At 38.2% G+C, this 16,431-nt stretch overlaps 1 protein-coding gene across 9 annotated transcripts in view; it reads left to right on the top strand.

Moving 5' to 3' along the window:
- mvb12ba (multivesicular body subunit 12Ba) overlaps positions 1–16,431 on the top strand; it is a 159,499-nt gene that overhangs the window by 119,237 nt on the left and 23,831 nt on the right. For all 9 annotated transcript variants that reach the window (XM_080212253.1, XM_080212245.1, XM_080212246.1 and 6 more), the window contains 2 exons: positions 1,246–1,301; positions 5,768–5,827. In XM_080212253.1, the coding sequence (XP_080068379.1) occupies positions 1,246–1,301; positions 5,768–5,827 (116 nt within the window). The remainder of the gene's footprint in view (positions 1–1,245; positions 1,302–5,767; positions 5,828–16,431) is intronic.

Below are 16,431 nucleotides of genomic sequence, written 5' to 3'. Positions count from 1 at the left end.
TTTTTTAAAAAAATGCATGAAGCTGACTTTTCAGTCACTTTTAAAAATATATCTATCTGATCTTATGAATAGAGACTTGAAATAGTTAAAATATTTCTTTTATTGGGGTTTTCATTCAAGGGATGTGAGCATAACTGGCCGGTCTGGCACTTATTGCACATTCCTAATTGTGGGTGGCCTAATTAGTAAGTTTGTCAATGACACAAAGATTGGTGGAATTGCTGATAGTGCTAAGGATTGTCAGAGGATACAACAAGATATATAGATAGATTGGAGACTTGGGCACATAAATAGCAGATGGAGTTTAATCTGGACAAATGTGAGGTGATGCATTTTGGAGGATCAAATTTACGTATGAATTATACTGTAAGTGGCAGAATCCTTAGTAACATTAATATACAGAGGAATCTGGGTGTGCAGGTCTACAGTTCCCTAACAGTAGCGGCCAAGGTGATTAAGAAGGCATATGTTATGCTTGCCTTCATCAGCCGGGGCATTGAATACAGGAATTGGGAAATCATGTTGCAGCTATATAAAAACTTAATGAGGCCGCATTTGGAGTATTGCGTGCAGTTCTGGTCACCACGTTATCAGAAGGACTCAGGAGCTTTGGAGAGAGTGCAAAGAAGGTTCACCAGGAAGTTGTCTGGTCTTGAGGGTGTTCGCTATGAGGAGAGGTTGACTAAACTAGATCTGTTTTCCCTGGAAAGACTGAGGCGGAGAGGAAACCTGATAGACGTCTACAAAATTATGAGAGGCATAGACAGGGCAAATATTCAGAGGCTTTTTCTAAGGGTGTAAGTGTCAATTACAGGGGGGCACAGGCTCAAGCTGAGAGAGGGAAAGTTTCAGGGAGATGTGTGGGGGAGGTTTTTCAGAGTGATGGGTGCTTGGAATGTGCTGCCGCAGCATGTGGTGGAAGCAGACACATTAGCAACATTTAAGAGGCATCTGGATGGGTGCATGAATAGGAAGGAATTAGAGGGTTACGGACCAAGTAAGGGCGGAGGGCTTTTTTAAAGTTAGGGTATATGATTGGCACAGGCTTGGAGGGCCGAAGGGCCTGTTCCTGTGCTGTACTTTTCTTTGTTCTTTGTATATTTTGATGAAACCTCAGTAGCTCAATACATTTAATTTAAAGATGCTTTTGCTGTGAATAAACTTATTTCAATACAGACCTGTGCTTAGTCAATCTCAAATACATGAGCTTAATCAAACATAATTATCTTTTTGTGTCTATTTCAGCAATGGATGGTGTGCCTTTCACGATTTCAGAAAAATTCTCCAGTGCAGTCGAAGCTGTAAGTATCTATCACCAAAACACTCTTCCTCTTTCAAAGCTGAGAGGCAAATTACAAACCTAAGTTTTAATTTTCACCATTTATTAAAAGCCATTTGCAGACATACCGTGTGATATAGAAGAATCTCAAAGTATGTTGAAAATAAACAAGGAAATACGACTTTGTTCACTTGTTAAAGAACATGTGCTTTTTATGCAATGGGATATTCATATTGGAGCTACTGCACTTAAAGCAGGAATTTGCCATCCGCTCCTTTCGCTTAAATACTGAATCAATTGCAAAGGCTATAAAGCAGAAAGTTTTAATTTTATACTGCCCCGTTATCAGCTATGTTTGAGACTTTGACTGGATCAGCTTTGCTTGTGCTGTCCGGTGACTTACCCATAATCTAGTTGGGAGTGTTTGAGAGCGTGCTAAATCTTAATTAAACAACAGCTGTATCTCTGCTGGGTGCCAGAGTAACAAATATTGCTTAAAAAAAATTAACAAAATCAACACCAAGTGAAAAGTGATATTAACAGTGGGGAAGATTGAATGAACAAATTGAGTTATTAAGATGGTGGTCGCGTAAGAAAAATGCATTGAGGGATTTTTCAGTTTAAATTATGGTTTAGTTTTAATTATTGTATGACCTATAGAGGTGAAAATCATTTTAGAGATGTGTGCATTATGTTCTTGTATTATGGCGTCATAGAGTTTTACTGCACAAAAAGAGGCCCTTCAGTCCATCAAGTCTGTGCCGGCCATCAATCACTTTGCTATTCAAGCATCATTTTCCAGCACTTGCCATTTCAAATGCTTCCCATAGTTTGTTGAAAAACATTAAATGCTATTATATTCCTTTACTAAATATTGTCCAATCTCAATATTTTGCTGTCATAAAGTTATGCCTAACGGTGCCTGAATGTGAGCCTGTATGATGAAAATGAATAGATTGAAAATTACAGGTGGCTCATGCAACGCTTTGGACAGGGAACACTGAAAACGAAGAATTTATAACAGCATATTTACTGGTTTTGAAATCTTCAAAGTGCAGATATTTTAGACCATAAAAATAGACTCCACTCTTGAAGTGGTTTCCATTGAGCAATAAATTATTTTGTTAACTATGTAAAGGTCATATCTTCAAAAAAAAAAGTAATGAGATGGTCTGATGCCAGATGAGAGAGGCTTGTGATTGCTGTGGCCTCTATCATTGTGGGTAGAGTTAAACACAGTGTGTGCAGGCATTCTCAAGCACGCACAGTCTGCACTCCAAAGTGCTTTTCTTCACATTTCAAATTTCCTTTTATATAATTGTAGCATATCTTGAAATCCACTTGATTTAGTTTTAGCATAAATTTAATCTAGCGTTGTAAAAGAATATAAATTATAATCATTATTTCTTCTTGGAGTTTGGCTCCATCACTGTATGCACTGTTTTATACTGAATGCACAGATAAGAATCACTGAATTTTTAAAGTGCAGAAGGAGGCCGTTTGGCCCATTGTCTCTTCTTTGGCTCTCTGAATGAGAAGCTAACTTAGTGCCATTCCCCTGCCTTCTCTCCTTGGCCCTGCACAGTCTTCCTTTTCAGTTAACAGTCTAATTCCCTTTTGAATTTTTTGATTGAACTTGCCTCCACCACAAGTTGTGGATGGCATGGTAGCACAGTGGTTAGCACTGCTGCTTCACTGCTCCAGGGACCTGGGTTCGATTCCCGGTTTGGGTCACTATCTGTGTGGAGTTTGCACATTCTCCTCGTGTCTGCATGGGTTTTCTCCGGGTGCTCCGGTTTCCTCCCACAATCCAAAGATGTGCGGGTTAGGTTGATTGGCCATGATAAAATTGCCCCTTAGTGTCCTGAGATGCGTAGGTTAGAATGATTAGTGGTTAAATATGTAGGGATATCGGGATAGAGTCTGGGTGGGATTGTGGTTGGTGCAGATTTGATGAACCGAATGGTCTCTTTCTATACTGTAGGGTTTCTATGATTTCACACACTCAGGCAGTGCATTCCAGACCTCAACTACTTACTGCACAATATAGCTTTATCCTTATGTTATTTTTGCTTTGTTACCTTAAATATGTGCCCACTCAATCCTTTCATGAGTGGGAGCAGTTCCTCCTTATTTTGGGGGAATTTGTAATGGGATAGAAAAGAAATTTGTAATAATCCATTTTTTTCAATAGAAATTTATCAGCAAAACTGTAAATGCTGTATAACTTGTTTGAGGGGTTGAAGATGATTTCATGTTTAAATGTCCATCACTTTATAATTGTCAATAAGGACTGAACATTGCATAGTAATTCAATGTATTTACTTTAGAGATTCCAAGTTATTTGTCAACTCAAGCTTAAGCACAATTAATTTAATTGTTTTGAAATATTGCAAAGAAAGCTTCAAAATAGTGCTTGGGGTTCTAACAAAGTACATCATTGGAGAGTAATGAGAGGGCAGTATTTTCATAGATATTTTCTTTCCCATATCTGCTACTCTGAGTGACAGCATTTCTAAGGACAGACTCTACTTCTGTATTTTTGTTGGCAAACTTCTCTTCACTATTTTCCTTATGTCACAGTTGTCCATAAGTGCCTGTTTGATGCAAAGTTATGGGTGAGACTGAATTTCCTCCAATTAAATGTCACAAAGACCAAAGGCCAATATTTTCAGTTTCCTCATTGCTGAGTCCATTCGCCACCCCCATTTCCCTCATTGCTGACTCTCTTGCCCCCACCTCATTCAAGCTGAATCAGATATTGACCACCTTAGCATCCTGGTCAAAACCATGGAGTTCCCTCCCTAACAGCACCTACACCATGTGAACAGCAGTGATTCAAGAAGGGGACTCATCACCACCTTCTCAAAGAATTGGGGATCGGCAACAAATACTGGTCTTTCAAGTGATGCGCACATCCCATGAACAACAAAAAAACATATCTTCACCATCAAGACTATTTATTTGCCTTTATAACATCGGCCAGCATCCCTGCTTCATATGCCTGGATGGGAACGTGGCATTCAGATAGAAGATCAGCCAAAACCATGTTGAATTACAGAGCAGACTCAAGGAACATTATGATCTAATCCTGCTCCTATTTGTTTTTCTCTTATCCCACTGCTGCCAAAACTCTTATCCAAACTTTTGCAAGCTGTAAGCTGACATTTCTTTTGACACCTTGCTGATCAGCCACAGAATTTCCAACTGTCGCACTCCAACTCATCCAAATTTCTTTCTGTCCCATCTGGACTTAGCCTTGGCTGTGCTCACCTTTCATCTCCCCTGTTTACTGACCTCTTTATCTCCCCACACAGAGAATTTAGAATCTTAACACTCAAACCACATCTCTCCAAACCTTCACTCCAAATAACTCTGCGATTTCCTCCAACCTCTCATCTTCTCCCATGTCTTCCAGCACTCTGATTCTGTGCAGATATGCAACTCCTCCTTTCTCCATCTGTTAAAAAGTCCCACATCTTTGGATTGAGTCCTTTCAGCTGTCTGCTCTTATAGTTCCTCGCTGAAGTTTCCAGTCATAGAATTTCATAGGACAGAAGAGGCCCTTTGACCCAATGTGTCAAACATCCATCTATTCTAAGCCTGTTTTCCAGCACTTGGTCTGTAGCCTTGTGTGCTATAGAGTTTCAAATGCTCATCAAAATGCTGTTTAAATGTTGTGAGGATTCCTGCCCCTAACCAGCCTTTCAGGTAGTGAGTTCCAAATTTCCACAACCCTCTGGGTGAAAATATTTTTCTTCAAATCCCCTCTAAATCTCCTGCCCCTTACCTTAAATCTATGCCTCCTGGTTATTAATGCCTCTAGTAAGGAGAAGCATTTCTTATCTATGATTTTGTACATCTCAATCAGGTCCCCCTCAGTTTTGTCTGCTCTTTAGGAAAACAACTATGGCTTACCATAGTTGCTCATAGCTGAAATACTCCAGGCCAGGCAACATCCTGGTGAATCTCCTCTGCACCCCCTCCAGTGCAATCATATCTTCTCAAACTCATTTCTCGTTTTAAATTTTCTTAAAACTTGTCTTTTTAACCTGGCTTTCATCTAATTCTCGTAACTCCCCAAAAATTAGAGCCCTTTTCCCCCTTCTGAAGCATTTTGAAATGCTTCTGTATGTAGACGGTGCTAACCAAACGCAAATCTAGTTGGTACTGAGCAGAACACAGCACTCAAGTAGAGAAGTATCTCAACTAATTGATTTATCAAGTAAAATTTTAGAATAGTGTTTAAGAATGAATAAAATAAATAAGACTTGTTGAAAGAACAACTAAGAGAAACTTAGTCATGAATCTTAAAAAGGTATGCATCCATGCATAAAATGATTGGTTGTAATCATAGGTTTTAGTCTGTCAAATAACCTTTGTTTGATAGCGGTGATTTATCAAAATTAATGTTAGCTATAATTTTGTGCTCTTTGGAGTTGCTTTGAATTTTGTTAACATCATTTTGATTTTTGAATTTGATTTCAGGTGCAACCAGTTGATTTAATGGGCATAACAATCAAGTCATTGGCTGAAATAGAAAGAGAAGTAAGTATTTATTTGTAAATCACCTGAAAGGATACAATAATATTCACATATAATAGAATAAGGCATCAAACTGTTGGAAGTAAACCAGTTGTTTAAGGTGTTCACCCAATCTGATGTTTATAGACCATCCTCCAAACCAGTTCCGATTGTCAGTCACACCCTTGACTATCATCCAGTAACACCTTTTCTTATTTATTTTTGTTCTTTTATTGCAATAAGTCTGATGGACTAGTACCTTTTCCAGAGCATCTCTGGTGTAAAAATAATTAGTGTCACATTTTAGCTAATGAGCTCTTTAAGAACATAAGAAATAGGAGCAGGTGTAGGCCATCTAGCCCTTCGAGCCTGCCCCGCCATTCAATAAGATCATGTCTGATCTGTCGCTGCTCAGTTCCACTTTCCCGCTTTCTCCCCATAACCCTTAATCCCCTCTCTTATCAAAAACCCATCAACCCACGTCTTAAAAATATTTAGCGAGGCAGCCTCCACCACTTCAACGGGCAGAGACTTCCAGAGATTCACCACCCTTTGAGTGAAGAAGTTCCGTTTTTGGATTTCCATTATGGGTTCATAGATTTGTAAAAGTTCATTTATTAGTGCTACAAGTAGGTTCACATTAACACTGCAATTAAGTTATTGTGAAAATCCCTTCGTTGCCATACTCCAGTGCCTGTTCGGGACCTAGGGAGAATTTAGCATAGTCAGTGCACCTGACCAGCATGTCCTTCTGATTGTGGGAGGAACCCAGTGCACCTGAGGAAACCCACACAGACACGGAGAGAATGCACAAACTCTGCAGAAACAGTGACCCAAGCTGGGAATCGAACCCGGGTCCCTGATGCTGTGATGTAGTGATGCTAACCACTATGCCTCCGTGCTGCACCATTGAGTCATGTGTCTTTCACTGTGAGTGTTACAAATAACTTTTGGTGGCACTGTTTACTGATGTGTGAAAATGTCTATTAATAGACATTTTTAAACCAAATTCATGCACACTGCATTGAAATAGATTCTGGGGAGACTTGCTGCAAGCTGAACAAAAGGATTGATTTTACTGGAAGATGTCAAACTTAATCCTTCACGAGCACAAACTGACCTTGAGCTGTAGATATCCAAAAAAACATGTTTTCAATTCCAGGTCAAGAAGAGAATAGTAAAAGATTTGGGAGCCACTGGTCAATCAGTCTTGAGGGAGGATAATGAGGTCACTGAAACTCATGCAGCCCCTTTTGAGCTCTGACAAAGATCTGGACTGCTGTTACTTTGGTACCTTCAACTCCAAGAGTTGTCATTTTTAGCAGATGCACATATCATATCTCCAGCGCGGTGAGACTCAAGTAGATTGTTGAAGCACACCACAGCCTGTTTAGAACCAGTAGTTGCTGAAATTATCTTAACAAAGCATAGACAGCCAATGAATTGGATCCTATCACTCTCTAGGACATAAGCTACTTTTCTGTCTTCCTTCTTTCATTATCTGGAGTAGCTCAGTAGTAGCATTCTGACCTCAGATTCAAAATTATATGTTCACACACCAATCCAGCGATTTTTAGTGCATTATCTGGGTTGATACTTAATTGCAGTACTGAGGAATTTCTGCACTGTTGGAAGTGCTTGCTTTCAGATAAGACATTAATTTGAAGTTGCATCTGTCCTCTCAAATGGCCATAAAGATTTCATTGACACAAACTAATGAAGAGCAGGGAAGCCCTCCTGGTGTTTTGGCCAATGTCTATGTCTCAATTAGCATCAAAAAGATGATAATCTAGTCATGTATTTCAATATTATTTGTCAAATCTTGCAATGTGTTAATTGGCTGCCGTATTACCCTACATTGCATCAATGACTACAATAGAAGAGTACTTCATTGACAATGAAATGCTTTGGAGTGCCATAAAGTGACAAAAAACATTAAATAAATGCCAGTTGTTTCTTAGTTAGAAAATTAGGTTTCTAGAACTTTAGACTCAATAATGATTAGCTCCCTTAAATCTCCATACATAAAATTCAGGAAACAGATTTTTAAATTGATAGCTGTGCTCCTGAAGAGACCAGGCTAACAAAGCAGTGTTTCCATTAGTTTTTCAAACCAGGATTGGGGCGATGGGTGGGGAGAGTATTTTGAGCAGAAAGCATTCAATCTTGGCTGTCATTTTACATTAAGTGAGTTGGCCTACTCTGCAAAATTTGGTGTTAAACCACTGTTGAAGTCCAGATGCAGTATCTACCTTTCAAGCATTTATGTCGTTCATGGTTGAATTGAAATTTTGATTCTGCCACCAACCAGAATACCTCAGAATGGCATGAACATTTCTATCTCTGCAGAAACAAGCCAGTTTTTTTTTTTGCAGAGCAGTGAGTGTTGGAGGAATGAGGCATTTATTTCACCCTGTTAATCTGATGTCAATGCCAGTTATGGAGAATTGCGTGACTGGGCAATAGCTCACTTTCTCAAGTTGAAGAGGGACTGCAGTAAAAGAGGAATGTGTTGATTCTGGACAGTGAAGGCTTAATTAACTAAAAAGTTAGCAAAATGATTCTATAGTAATTTCTATTAATAGACAGTTTTAAACCAAATTCAGACACGCTGTATTGAAATAGATTCTAGGGAGACTTGAGAAGAAAATAAATAAAGCTGAAGGCATTAGACCTCAATGGTGTATGATTTTAAGTTGGGAAATGCCAGTTCCTTCAAGCAAAATGGAGTGCCTATTGTTGCAACTACCTAAAAGAAGCTCCAACTCCCCTGGTGTGCAATGCTATTACATCTTAATTATGAATGTCATTCATGATTGACAGGTAGCTCTGTAAACAATTCAGCCTTCAGCATAGTCACATTTATTGAATGAACCAAACTGTACCTTCCAGTGTGTCTGCAAGTATACAGGACGTTATTGCAATATCTGCAGAATCACACCTGACGTTTCTTTGCCTTAAAACAATTCAGTTGAATTGCATTTTTAACAGAAGCGCACTGTCTGCTGTCAGATATTGCTGATTTAGGTCTTGCTTAGCAGTCTTGCATCAGATCCCTTCCAGAGACTTTAACATATAATCTAGGCTAACTCTGCAGTGCAGAACTGAGGGAATACTGCATTGTTGGTAGACGCTACCTTTCAGATGATAAGTTAACTTGAAGTTCTATCTGTCATGAAGATAGACATTAAAGATCACTTGGCATCATTCAAATGAGTTCCCTGGGTATTGTAATTAGTATCTATCCCTTGACCAACATCACTAAATAGAATATGGCGCAGTGGTTGGCAGTGCTGCTCACAGCGCCAGAGACCCAGATTTGATTCCTGGCTTGGGTCACAGTCTGTGTGGAGTCTGCGTGTTCTCTCTGTGTCTGCATAGGTTTCCTCACACAGTCTGAATGACATGCTGGTTAGGTGCCTTGGCCATGCTAAATTCTCCCTCAGTGTACCCGAACAGGTACTGGAGCATGGTGACTAGGGGATTTTCACAATAACTTCATTGATTTATTTACCTGTGACACTAGTAAATAAACTTAAACTTAATATTTGGCCTTTTACCTCGTGGCTCTTTTGTGAAAGTTTTATGTAAATTATGCTGTCACATTTTCCTACGTTGCAGTAACTGCTACACTTCAAAAGTGCTTCATTTGCTGTGAAGAACTTTGGGTACGCTGAGGTTATCAAATGCACTATTTAGTTGCAAGTTCTTGTCTCCTTTTTTGCTCATCTGTATTTACATTCTAATCTGCACTTTGTACCCAAAGTAAAATTCAGCAAAACAAAATGAGGCCTTTTCTTCCAAGATTTTAGTTGAAACTTAGGAACAGGTTTTGGTTCACAGCCATCTTTCAGTATGTGTCTCATGCAGTATAGAACACAAACTTCTTTGGAAGTTGAATTCCTTCATGGTTTGGGATGTTGGCCTCTGAAATCTAACTTTGATTATAAGTTGTTTAATCATCTCCCTTTGTACGTTTTCAGTGAGGAGAAGGCATAAAAAAAACAAACATGTCCTGCCCCGGGCAGGATTCTGATGCTCACAGTTCTGGTTTCCAGTGGGAGGATATGTATCTCTGTGATAGAGCAGGGAAAGTATATTTTCTTCAGAAATATTTTGGAAGCCTGTGGTGGATTGTCAAAAGACTTTGTTGCACTTGGCTTTTATAATGTCTTTGATTTACCTTTGATCATAAAACTACCTGTCATTCAATCTGTTAACATAGATCAGAAGGAAATAGATGTGGGAATAGATGGATTGGTTTTTCAAACAATTACTGTTCTGTCATTTTTTTAAACAATTGATTTTTTTTTAGTGCTATCATTGATGCACCACAGATATTTCAGTGGTTGCTGCTTTTCCTATTCTGTCTAAGGTCTTCCCCCAGGAAGTTTGGCAATCCTTGTCTTGTGATTTTAGGACCACTCTTTTTAAACCTGGACTCTTGATATAATCAAGAGGAGCAGGTTGCCAGAGATCCTGCAAGAATTGACTCCCTTTGAAGTCGAATTTACACAAATTGGCTTTGGAAGCACCTCCTGTGCCTGTCTATAGATTTAAGTTTTCTCCTGAAAGGTTTAGGTTGATCTCCTGGGTATTTGGTAGGCTTCAAAGGCAGTCATTCTACTGGAATTCCTAATGTTTGATTGTAGTGAATTACATAATAAAGTAAGGCGGTGATGCTATTGATTGGAAAATGCACGATGGCGTACCATTTGAGGGTCAGGGCAAAACAATAACTTTTTGTGAAATAGAAACCCTGAAATCCCAGAACATTTTATACTTGTTATGGTCCAAAATTTATATTTTTTTCTTTAACCAGCAATATTGTATCGTAAAATTCAACTAGTAGCTCATGACTGAAGAGTAGATCTAAGCTGCCAGTTTTGGCATCTTTAACCATAATTACTGATGTGATGAGAGATTGAATCAGTGGAATTCTGAATGCTTGTACAGATGGGTATCTCTCTGTGAATTAATCTTTGAAATTGGTGGTGAATAGTATTCCCTAAGAAGTACCTGATCAGATATTGAGACATCCTACTTCATTATCTCCAGCTTCTTTTTCCAAATTTGGTTGAGGGTATTTTGTTTCCGTTGGAGAGTCTTCATTTAAGACTGATGGCATCCATTGGACATGAAACAGGAAGTGCAGATCGGTTTCATGAGACTTCTTACTTATGTTAGATATCCAAGTTCAGTGGAAAGACTAGAAAACTTTTCAGAGTGGACAGATATCAGAGAGATGACCTTATACTTTAAATTGCAAATGTGTGGGAATACGACAAACAAATGAAAGGCAAATTTAGGACTGATTTTTAAGTAATCGATACATGGAATGGACACCAGCAATGAACAGTGAAGGCAAAAATTATGGAATGATTTGAGAAGCCACTTGATAATTCACCTTTGGCTCTTTTTTGCATATATGAACTATGTTAAGCTGAATACCTTTCTTCATTTATATGCATATGATGGAGAGGTAGAGGTCACTGCTCCATCTTACCTGCCCGAATAGTTGTCAAGTATTATACACCAGGATACAGATACACTCTCTCCACCCTGAGAAATGTGATCTCCTGGGAGAGTTGAGAAAAAACAAATATAAAAACAGGCCTAGTCATTGGAAAATGGAAGCTTCCTTTTCAACCCTTCAAGTGATCAAATCTGTATGTTTAAAATCTTGAAGCAGTTTGCTAAATTAATTAACAAGGCACTGTTTTCATTGACAAAAGGATTGGCCCCCGGGGGATATGGATTTAAGATGATTGCCAAAAGAACCAGAGGCTAAATTATGGTGTAACCTTTTTTTAAACACATTCTTGTGACCTGAAATAGGTTGACTGAAAGAGTGGTGGTAGCAGGTTCAAAGAGATCATAGGGGAAAGAACAAGGATGTGAGATTAATTGGATAGCTTCACCAAAGAACTGACACATTGATGGCCAGAATGATGATCTGTGCTTTATTTTCTATGGTAATGTGAAGTTGTATTAAGATTTCCCATGTAGCATCCTTTCCAAAGTTGCACCATGAGAGGACACCAAAATTGATTTTGGTTTTCTAACTGGGACCTCAAGTTCTTGCACAAGGATAAAATGGTATGCATTTTTTGTAGTGCATTTTCCTGTGACTACAACCGTAACCCATATTTACTTTAGTTATAGCTTCATGACATTGTTCATGGACCCTTTAGAAAGTGATGCACGTTTAAAAAAAAAAGACAAACATCTGTGTTAATTTCATTTACGGGATATGGGCATTGCTGGCTGAGCCAGCATTTATTGCCATCCATTTCAGAGGACATTTAAGAGTCAACCACATTGCTGCGAATCTAGAGTCACATGTAGGCCAGGTAAGGATGGTAGATGGATTTTTATGACAAATGACGATGGTTTAGATGGACTTGTAATTCCAGATTTTTTTTAATTGAATTCAAATTTCATCATCTGCGCTGATGGGATTTGAATCTGGATTCCTAGATCTTGCCCTTGGCCACCTGGATTACCAATCCCTGTCTCCCTGTTACATCACTGGCTCCAGTTCTGTCTCCTGTAAGGTGTATGTACGTTTGGAGTATGTACATTTGCCAAAACTCTGCTTTTCTATGCACTCCATGTCATTTGCCACGCATGCCCATTCTCCATGATTTTCTTTTGCATCAAGTGAAACTCTCTAGCTGTAGCAATGGAAATGTTTGATCAGGGTAGAGGTGAGATGAATAATATGTTGTCATTGGGTGATTATGTATCTCTGGCATGAGGCCAAAAATACAAGTATAAAGCTTTGTATGACATTGCCCCCACACCAAATCGTTCACTGTCAGTGTAACTCCTTTTCAAAAAAGCAGGGCTGAGAGAGATTAGTCATGTGGTATGAATGTGCTTCTTGCTACAATGGCTGTCTCATTTTACATGGGGCAGGAATTGGAAATTGTTGGGCTTCCTGGGACTTGCCCAATGCCTTTCATACCTTGTTCAGAACTTTGATAGACCATTTTTGTCACTCAACTACTCTGATGCCATAATGGCAGAAAGTGCTAGAAAAAACTCAATAGGCCTGACACCATCTGTGCAGACAGAAACAAAGCTGACATTTCAAGTCCAATATGAGTCTTCGGAGTTCCAAAGAAAGAGTCTTTTTGATCTTGAAACATTAATTGTTTCTCCCTCCACAGAGGCTGCCAGACTTGCTGGGTTTTTCTGGCACTTTGTTTTTATTTCATATTTGAGCATCTGTCGTGTTTTATTTCTATTTTGGTACTCTGATGCTCTCTCTATTAAATCTGTAATCTCTCCATTTCTTTGATCAATATTCAGCTAAACCATTTTGCTGCTCTAAATATCTGATTTCTTGTTGGTAATCAATTTTTAACAGCTAAATTATTGGTTCTCCTAATGAGAAATTTAAGAGTAAATGTAGCTATCAGTCCAATACTTCCATGTGACTCTTTCAAAATTGTGGCCTCTTTGCCAAAACTTGTTTTGTGATTTATTTTATTTCTGCACTTCAGTGTTACATTAAATGTTGTGCAGAGCCTATACTCAAATTGGATAAACAATTTAGTTGTTTCATGTTAAACAGTTGTAACAAGCCTTCCTAAGTCAATATTATAAGAACAAATTCTGTTAAAGATTTTTTTCTATTTTGCTAATAACATTCGGTAAATCGTTTTTAAATAAAATCCAAACATTTTGGATTCAGACATTCATTTGTCAGAGAAAGGGTTATTTGTTTGTGGATGCTTCCATTAAAGTTGGACATTGGCATGTCTGTAGACAAAGCCCCTCTGGGAGGAGTTGGAATTGGAGGAGTCATTTCGATATTCTGCGTTCCCATTGGGTGTTGCTTGCAAGCTTTTCCGCAAAATCAGATTGAGACCTATTTCTGTGTTAGCAGATAGCAGGATAAACTGGCATAGGACCAAGCTTGAGAAATACCACTCCCCTGTGTGGGCTGTGGGTTAGACCCTGGGGTGAAAGATAACACAGACACTACAAATAATGCAGGAACTAAGATGAATAAAGCTACAATAAAATCAAGGAGGGTATTAATTATAAATGTGCTGTAAATGATTAAGCAAATCTGAGGCGCATTAATGTGCTGTATTTAGTGAACTGGCGGGCAAAGAAGATAAATGAACTCTGAATGCAGAATGTGATGAAACAGTCATTGCTTCATATTCTAATTATTTAATGGAAGGATGTTTAAGGGAAAGCAAAACCAAATGTTGTCTTGTGTGCCTCCTGAAAGCAGATCTCAAAATGCAGCCTTAAGTCTTTTTATTATTTGTTTTTCTGCATAGCAGTTCAGATTATCTCCAATTTCGATGCCATACACCAACGGAAGCTATCGCAAATCTGCGTAGCTTCTCCACGCCCACACCTCCTCCCCTGCCACCATTAGCATTTCCAATTGCATGTTCCTTAGAAAAAGAATGCTACGGTGATATTTTTCCCATAAATCAAGCCATGATAAAAAATGTTGAATGTTTTATGCAATAGAAGCAGATTAATCTCGGGAGTTAGCTTTGTTTGTAAATTTAGCTCAGCAACATTGCAGTACTTGTACAGCCAAGTCGTTTATTGAATGTTAATCTGTGCATTTGCAGATAGCAAAGTAGGAAAGCTTGAGCAGTACAGAATAGCACGGGTGATTATTAACATTTTGAAATTCCAGCAATGAAGTACAATAACACTTGGTGTTATTCAGTGTTCTACCTGAAACTCCCAACTAACCGGAATTTCTAATGTTTCCCTCATACAAATTGTCACTTTACCAAATGGAAGCAATGACGAAGTTATCCAGAATTCTTACCTGTATACTATTTATACTTTAATTTATGTTTTAATGTACTGCTGAAGATTACAAGTCAAAGAATACAGCTGTATGCTTGCTGACTAATTGTATATTCGTCCGTGCTATCAGCACTGCGCTGTATTCCATTGTTAAATGGAACTCTCCATTAACCCGGCATTTTTGATTAACCGGCACCACCCATTCTTTGCACATGCTTGCAAAAAAAATGTCATTGAACAAAGAATCAAATTTAATATCAATTTTGAATGGGGCTTGGGTTTTAACTTTTTAAAATTAATTGTGGTTAGTTACAAAAAATTGAAAGCATTGCATTCATTGTAATAGCTCCAAAAACAAAAAAGCGTGCATGTTTAGAAACCCAAATATCTTCATCTTGCTGTGTTAGCACTGGAAATCCAATAGTCAGTATTTTTCACTCTTTTCACATTCTCCCTGTTGTTTCAATGTAACTGCATCTGTTCACTCTCATACTATGATGTCAACTCTTAACATTTCCAATTAAAAATTTTGGGATGATGGTTTAAACTAGTCTGATGCATCGAAATCATTCTTTTAATGCAAAATGCATGTTGCTTTGCTATGCTATTTAAAGTTGTACACAGCATATGCAGAGGATGGGAAAATGCTAATTTTCCCAAATAAATTTTAAGGGTAAATGTTGAATGTTTACTCTTCTGTAATTACTGATGCACAGTACTATATTCACAAGATACTGATTGCACAGTATCAATGCTTGATATGACTGGTCCACATTAATAAACATATTTGCTAAGTGGCAAGAATTTTGAATGCTTGTTCTAGCAATTAGGTCCTTTTGATTCCCAAATGACTACAGAAACACTTCTTGATTATAATTGCTCGTAGTCACGCATATCTAATTTGTGTCTTTTTAAGTGTTAATTAGTAAACATTTTTAGCTGACATCTCTATGTATTTGTATTTTGAAAAATGAGTCCTGTTTCTTGCGTAGCTTGAGGCTGAAGCTGTTAGCTGTGACATCATGAAGTAGGTGGTAAATTGATGAAGACATGCTTGTCAGCCATAAAAAAAGCAGGGAAATTAAGAATTTTTGATCATCTTTGCTTTCATTCTGTGCATATACTCTAATGTTTCTTCATTATTTTTTAACCGGTGGACATTGATGCATGGGTTTTGTGATGGGGCCTCTGCTTTGTGCAATCCATCATGATAATTATACTTTTGTTTGTATTTTTGTAAGCAATTATCTGCTTTCTGAAGTAATGAGCATGCCCTGTGTTTGCCATGTGGTGTTAATGTTACTGTTAATTTACTCTTGAGAAAGTGGCGGTTCAGGCTTTAAATTTACAGGTTCAGAAAGTACCATTTTAAATGTTAAGCATGGTCTTTTAGCAGCACCTAGTGTTTTCTTCTCAAACTGCAGGATTTGAGATTTGTTGCTTTCACCATTGCTTGAAGTTGGCCCTGTGTCATTATTTTTACCCAGTGTGTTACAGAATTATATATTACCAGTTATCTTAAAGATTTGAAAAACTTCATTCAGTCGTACCGTAAGCATAAAATGGTTTTACCGATGAGAGAAAAACACGAGGCAGTTATGGTCTCTTCCGCCGGCAAGGTTTTCCCATTCTGCTGAAATCGTTGGACTTCTGAAGGGCTTGCCACACTTTCCAGTCCTGCTGCCATAAAATTCCATAAACTACAACTTCTGCACAATATTCCGTGCATTGCAGACAAAGTAGTTTGTTCTGACTTGATGTGTGGAGCAGAAATTAATTGATAATATACTGCTGTGAATCATCAAATCTAAAACAGGAAAATTAATCATAGT

The sequence above is a fragment of the Carcharhinus amblyrhynchos genome, chromosome 25 (genome assembly GCF_965287045.1).
Source record: "Carcharhinus amblyrhynchos chromosome 25, sCarAmb.v2.hapA, whole genome shotgun sequence".
In the NCBI taxonomy this organism is placed as follows: domain Eukaryota; kingdom Metazoa; phylum Chordata; class Chondrichthyes; order Carcharhiniformes; family Carcharhinidae; genus Carcharhinus; species Carcharhinus amblyrhynchos.
The sequence above is the reverse complement of the archived record's forward strand: the minus strand, read 5'-3'. Positions and strand labels throughout refer to the sequence as shown.